The 7356-nt window shown below is 39.6% G+C and overlaps 1 protein-coding gene across 1 annotated transcript in view; it reads left to right on the top strand.

Annotated features, from left to right (window-relative positions):
* Nucleotides 1-51: 51 nt before the first annotated feature.
* kcnj9 (potassium inwardly rectifying channel subfamily J member 9) overlaps nucleotides 52-7356 on the top strand; it is a gene marked incomplete at its 5' end in the record, with an annotated part of 10713 nt that continues 3408 nt past the window's right edge. Inside the window, 4 exons of the mRNA XM_010765932.1 lie at nucleotides 52-288; nucleotides 2133-2325; nucleotides 3388-3585; nucleotides 6450-6580. Of these exons, the coding sequence (XP_010764234.1) occupies nucleotides 52-288; nucleotides 2133-2325; nucleotides 3388-3585; nucleotides 6450-6580 (759 nt within the window). The remainder of the gene's footprint in view (nucleotides 289-2132; nucleotides 2326-3387; nucleotides 3586-6449; nucleotides 6581-7356) is intronic.

Raw genomic sequence — 7356 nt, 5'->3', positions numbered from 1 at the left:
TTCTCGCTCTCTATTTTTTACCTCTTGACACCCACTTTGTCACCCTCCCCACTTCCCTTCTCTCACTCCTTTCTATCCTCTCAAAGGGGGGATCTGGACCATCTGGAGGATGATACGTGGACGCCGTGTGTCCACAACGTCAACAGCTTCATCTCCGCCTTCCTCTTCTCCATCGAGACGGAGACCACCATCGGATACGGCCACCGTGTCATCACAGACAAGTGTCCAGTCGGCACCATGCTGCTGCTGCTGCAGGCCATCCTGGGCTCCATGGTCAACGCCTTCATGGTGAGCCAGAGAGGGGAACCATGGACAGAAAGGATTATCAATGTGTAGCGAATATGATCAGATGGTTTCAAGTTTCAAGGCTTTTATTCTCATACGTGCAAAGCTACAGTGTAGCTATGACAAGGAACATCTTAGGTCCCAGGCTCCTCCAACAGTGCAACACATAAACAGATCAAATAATAGTTTACATCAATTGGGATTATGTTGAAGGTTTTATGCATTGTGATAAATATTAAAGATAAAGATGATTATTGTGTTCATTTAAGGAAAACACGATGTTATCTCCCTTGTACATTTTACCCAGGTATTAGATTTTGAGGCTATTAGACTTTACGTATATCTAGAATTTCACTTCTTAATCAAATGTTTAATATTTTGTTATAAACCTAAAATCATAGGCGGAGTTTGACATTTGCGCTTGGGGGGGCAAACTTTTTTACTGACGTCAGTACACAGTCCCAACTATTGCGTGGGGTGCTACGGATACAGTAGCAATAAAGCCAGCGTTCACCGCACTGAGTCTGACTTTTTCCACATACGAACACAACTCGTCCCGTCATGCACGCCTCATGCCCGCCGTACACACACACTCATATGGAAGGGGCGGTCTCTCCCCCCAACAACAGTGCATTACATAACTGTAAAACGTAACTGTGCACATCTTATACTTATTTGATAACTACTATATCCCTTGGTTACTTGAACACGCTACAATATTATTAACCAGTGTCCTACTTAGTGCAGAAGTAGACGCCTTAAACGTCACAGAAATTGGACATTTTAAAAATCGCTGCATACTCATTAGGCCTACTGCTAATTATTGTAAAACAATAGCTGAATCACTTGTATGCAAAAAAAAAGCAAGGGAACTTGCCTTTAACCTCATACTTCACACACACACGTCACAACATTCGACTGCTCAAAAATGAAATTATTTCAAACAAAACATGATATTATTCAGATTTGTATTGTAACAATCATTATATCACATCTATTCAAATATTGATACAAAGAAATATTTGTATTGGAACAGTTTTAGACGTAGTAATGCTGTAACATATTTCAGCCACTAGGGGGGGCAATGTCCCCCCTGCCCCCCCGCAAAATCCGCCTATGCCTAAAATGACAGGGCATGATCTTTAAAAACACGTCTTACTGACACTGAGCTTTTTGCTGACCCTAGTGAGGACTAATCTAATATTTATGTGTGCAGATGTTTGTCTAACACATAGCCTGCTTTAACACAGATTAAAGGAAACTAAAAACCGTTCAAATCACATTTTAGATTCTCAGTTTAATGTTCAAATGATAACATGTCATTTGGGAAAAACCCACCTTTCTGAAATGCCTGGTAATAAGATAAAACAAATTACAAAACGGTTTGATCAGAGTCTGTTTGATTCGAGGGAGGCCTCCTGTTAGTCCATGCAGACAAAATGACACCAATCGGGTGCAGATGGTGGGCCTCCTGATAAAGAATATTTATTTGGAAAGTGCTGACAGAGCTCCATGTTTTCCAAGTAGTAAGCAGTCTTTTGATGAGGATGAATCCACACACAGAATCATGTTTATGCAGGCTTGCAATCTGGAAAGATGCCATATTAGCACTGAGCTCTTTTACTATTCATATTAACAAATATTGATTCTGAGGTTAATTCAAGAGTCACTGTTTTAACGCTGAGAACTGGAAATAGTCAGCTCTTTTTTTAAATATGGACGAGCGTTTGTAATCAGCACTCATTTTGTCTGTTATTTTTGGAAAGACAAGGGATGCCTTTGTTTCTACAGTACAATAATCCTCAGTTTTTTGAGAGTGTTGCCTCCCCCTCCCCCTCTCTGTGCAGGTGGGCTGTATGTTTGTGAAGATCTCGCAGCCCAACAAGCGAGCGGAGACTCTGGTGTTCTCCAAACACGCCGTCATCTCTCTGAGAGACGACAAGCTCTGCCTGATGTTCAGGGTGGGCGACCTGCGCAGCTCCCACATCGTAGGGGCCAACATGAGGGCCAAACTCATCAAGTCCAAACAGACCCAGGAGGGTGAGGCTGCAAGAGAATTAACTATCATAAAGTCACATTTACTCGCTGCTAATAAGGGCCGTAATGACAAACGCTGTATTTATATTCAAGTCAAAGTCAACTTTCAGTTTGTGTGTACAGACAGAGATCGGAATACCGTTTCCCACATCCCAAATACAAAAATACAAATATATTTAAAAATATGTATATCCATATATAAACACAATCAACAGACACATGTATACATATGCACACATTAAGACATAAATAAAAGCACAACAATCAATATATACAAATAACAGTCACTTCAATATCTTTGGGAAATATATATATTGTTGAAATTCTCATTCTATGTTTTCACTTGGTTCTTCTGTAAAGTTGCAGATACAGTTATACTCCTATATTATCATTGTCCTATGTTTTACAATATTTCTTTAATTAGTGTTGGCTATGAGTGATACACATTTCTAAACTAACTCCATAGTGTTTAAATGTATTGAAAAGAAAAAAGGTGTACTTCTCACCCAAACTTAAAACATGTGACACTATATTTTACATTTTTACCTCAAGAATTGATCTGCTTTATTCCATATTTACAGGCTTCTCAGAAACAACATTTTCACTGTGGTAAAAAAAAACGAGTCAACCGAGTTGAATACCTGTATCAACAGCGACATCAATTACATTTATATTCCAAAAATTACTTTTTTATAAGGATGATAATGTCATGAAAGTAGATGAAAGGCCATCAAAGCTTCATTTAAAAACCGTAATAAAAGCTTTGAGTGCAAAATGATATAGATTACTATGACTACTACAAAAGCTAATGCTACTTCTGACAATGCAACGTGTGAAACTACTATCTAATTATAGAACTCTTAAAAAGATATGTGCACTTCCTTTTGAGTGCATTTCAAAATCATAATTATTCCCCTTTCACCTAAGCAGATTTGATATTAACCGGCTTTTTGATGATCCAGATTTAGAGAGCTGCCTGTGGTTATGCTGATCTTAACTTATTGATAAAGAGAGAATCCCTTCCTTTCCTTCTCATCTCCTCCGGTTTTTTCTCGTCTCCTCCAGGTGAGTTCATCCCTCTGGACCAGACGGACATCAGCGTGGGCTTTGAGACGGGCGATGATCGTCTCTTCCTGGTCTCTCCGCTGGTCATCTCCCATGAGATCGACTCAAATTCCCCGTTCTGGGACATGTCTCAGTCCCAGCTGCAGAAGGAGGACTTTGAGATCGTGGTCATCCTGGAGGGAATGGTGGAGGCTACCGGTGAGGAATGGGACGAAAATAGTTATGAAGTAATAGGAACGCAAACGGCATAATCCATCTGTCCTCGGGTTAACCATTTTCCCTTGAAGGGGCCATATTATATTCATGTTCAGGTTCATATTAGTATTCTGTGTCTCTACTGGGACATGTCTCCATGCTTTAATGTTCAAAAAGCTCTTTATTGTTCTCACACTGCCTGTGCTGCAGCACCACTTTTCACCCTCTGTCTGAAACCAGAGCCCAGTCTGCTCTGATTGGTTAGCTGGCCGGCTCTATTGTGATTGGTCAACCGCTTAGAGATGCCCCGCCTCTTAGCCTATCACGTACAATTAGTTGGAGTGCAAGCCAAAAGAAGCGAGAGTGTTACATAGTGATGTCACTGTTTTACTGAAGTAAACAAAGGAAAATGAAAATGAAGTAAACAGAAACATTTCGTTGTAAAAATGACTGCGATCTAAATGAACACTAACAATTGTAGAACAAATAATACATTGAGCTGATAATGATATCGGGATAATCCATATGACTATCACCATTAACCCTTTTTTGTATCACTCATGGGTTTAATATGAGTGTTGGATATTTGAAATAATATCATTTTCTAAATTACAAATAATGTTAAATGCAATTTAATATAACTGTTCAATTGTAACAGCCTCTTTGTTCTAAATGCATGTTCGGCTGCGACAACAAGTATAGAGCATTAGGGAATTCAACTTGTAGATACAGCTGTCTGATATTACTGTACCACCTTCACTGTTTTACAGAAAGCAAACCCCGTCCAAAGCTGTCCATTAGAACAATGAAATGACCCCTTCCAGGATGTCTGAGTTGAGATCTAAAGAAACGTCTTTTTAAAACCTCTATATGTCTCTTCAGGCTTTCGGGAAGCTTGAGAGCCTGATGTTGTTGGGGAATATACTTATACATATGTTTAGATAATGGTAAATGTGACTACGTTATATTAAAGGAAATAAAACTGGATGGTAATCACTGGAGCAAGCGTTCTCCTGTGGTGTATTATCTGTTCTCATACTGTATTTTCCCATCACTCATTTAAAATCTCTGTGTAAGGAGGAGATTAGTTACAGCCAGAGGAACTATCCACATCCCTGTGTGTGTGTGTGTGTGTGTGTGTGTGTGTGTGTGTGTGTGTGTGTGTGTGTGTGTGTGTGTGTGTGTGTGTGTGTGTGTGTGTGTGTGTGTGTGTGTGTGTGTGTGTGTGTGTGTCAGTAAATACTCATCTGCCCCTGAACACGACACTGACCCCCTTTTGAACCATCTCACTGTTAGTCACACTTTGTTTTGGATCCAAACACATCTCAGTTTTCATTACTAAAGCTCCAAACACCCCACAGGCTATGGAGTTTTTTTAAAAAGACAATTTATTAAAACTTTAAGGAGGTCTGGATTCAAAGAATATTGATTGGGAAAAGCATTTACCGCAGCTGGGCTACGAGTTATCTCTGCTCATTGATCTCCTCAACGATTACACATTCAAAAGCAGAGATACAGAGGGCTGAAACTATCAATTATTTTCATTCAATTTATTATGACGATTATCTTCCACCAATTTTACAAATTACTGAACACAGTAAACAAGGTCCATCCCGTTAATCTAAGACCCTTGCTTTGACAGTCAAAACGTTTAGATAAAAATACAGGGACAGCAAGAAAAGTCAATATTTAAGAGCAGCATTTTCTGGCATGAAAATGTTCTTTCTTTTATTTATGAATCTCAATAATAAATAGATGTTACTTTCTCTATCAGCTAAACAAGTTGTTGGCTAATCATTGCAGCTCTAGAGTTTAACGCCTCTGTTATATTTATGATTGTATTTAATGTTGTTGGATAGTGAACTATAAACAGGGTCTGTCAGAAACAAATCAGGAAGTTACAATGGAAGACTTAGATGGCCTGTGTTTATCTCTTGTTATAGTTTCCCCTTCTCATATTGTCTTATGTCCAATTCATTCTGGGACCTAACTGTTCCTCACTTTTTGGCAGGAACAGCCAAAGCTATTCATAATGCGTCTTCCACGAGGTAAAGGTAGAGTCTCTGCCTACTCCAAATATTGATTATCTGAGTCAGAGTGCGGCGCAGAGTAACAAAGAAGAGACTATAGAATATTCATATTGAGATTAAATGAATTGCCTCTTGGTGTGTTTGACTTTGACTTTCTGCTCTGAGTTCCTTCATCGTATGCAACACAAGGGTCTGAATGAGTCATAAGTAGGGATGTCCCGATCACCTCTTTTTGCTCCCGATCCGATTCCGATCATTTGATTTTGACAATTTGCCGATACCGATTTTTCCTGATCCGATCTTTATGCAATGCATTAAGAGAAAAAAAAGCATTCAAGTTGTCCCTTAAGGTTATTTTTTTATTTAAATTGGATATTCTATCCAACATGGATATAGCTTCTTTCTTTCACAGCAGCATTGGATCAGTTCAGTTGTGCAGCATTGGATCAAAACAAAATAAAGCCATCAGTACTCGTTAGCTTACTGCTACAATTAGACACTGCGCCCTGCCCACTCTGTTGCCAGATTTGAGAGAAATAAGCAACCAGGTCTATGAGAACAAGCCCCAAAGAAGCAACACATACATGATGTTGTGTAATTTGAAACCAAAACTAAGGCCTCAGGTTGACTTTAAGACTTGAACATGGTCATTTTTGTTTTGTAACATTGAATAAAAAAAAAAAAAGTATTTAAAAAAAAAAAAAAAAGAAAATCCCGATCCCCGATTTTTTTTCTCCCGATTCCGATCTTTTGAAAATCACGTGATCGGATCGGGACATCTCTAGTCATAAGCATTAGTGAATGTGTGTACTCATCAGTATGCTGGTCTCTGTGCAGGCATGACGTGCCAGGCGAGGAGCTCCTACCTAGCGGACGAGGTGATGTGGGGTCACAGGTTCAGCCCCATGATGCTGCTGGCAGAGGGCTTCTTCGACATCGACTACGGAGCCTTTCATCACACCTTTGAGGTAACGTCTTTCAAAACTGGGGACAAACTACGGGAGGGTTTATCAACACTTTAAGAGGTTCAGATCAATAACAGCAGCTGGGCTACGAGTTCTCTCATACATACCGTCAGAGTTTACATTTTGAGAAGCATGTGAATTAAGTCTGCAATCAACCATTATTTTCATTATTTATTTACCTGCTGGATATCTTCTACATGAACCGATTTCAGTTATCAAAATGACAGAAAAAAGTAAAAAATGTCCATCCCGTTTACTCAAAGTCCACGGTGATGTCTTTAAATGTCTTGCTTCGTTATTCCAAAACCCAAACATATAATCTCACGGAGAAAGTTTACTTTTTGCTATCAACTAACCAAGTTGTTGACTAACCATTACAGCTCTAGAGCAGGCGTTCCCAACCTTTTTTCCCAAGAGCCCCCCCAAATGACTCCTGTTGGAAGTCGCGCCCCCCCCCCCCCCACCCACACACACACACAAATGCTATAACGCTATAATAATGCTATAACTGTGACTTTGATGGTTATTGGACTCAGGATTAATTCATTTGGATTCCCGTACGAAGAAAATACAGGACGGCACCCCCCCTGTGGTCTTTGGCGCCCCCCCAGGTTGGGAACCAGTGCTCTAGAGATGATTGTATTTAATGTTGTTGGATAGTGAAGTGCCCTACTGTCTAAGAACGACAACTATAAACAGAGTCAGTCAAGGAGTTTTTTCAACATCCTTTTTTGAGAATCAAAGGTTTTTTTTTTATATGCACAAAAGCTACAATAAGT

This window comes from Notothenia coriiceps, unplaced genomic scaffold, assembly GCF_000735185.1.
Source record: "Notothenia coriiceps isolate Sejong01 unplaced genomic scaffold, NC01 NC01_scaffold00002826, whole genome shotgun sequence".
In the NCBI taxonomy this organism is placed as follows: Eukaryota; Metazoa; Chordata; class Actinopteri; order Perciformes; family Nototheniidae; genus Notothenia; species Notothenia coriiceps.
Note: the sequence above shows the minus strand (reverse complement) of the source record. Positions and strands in the feature narration are given on the sequence as shown.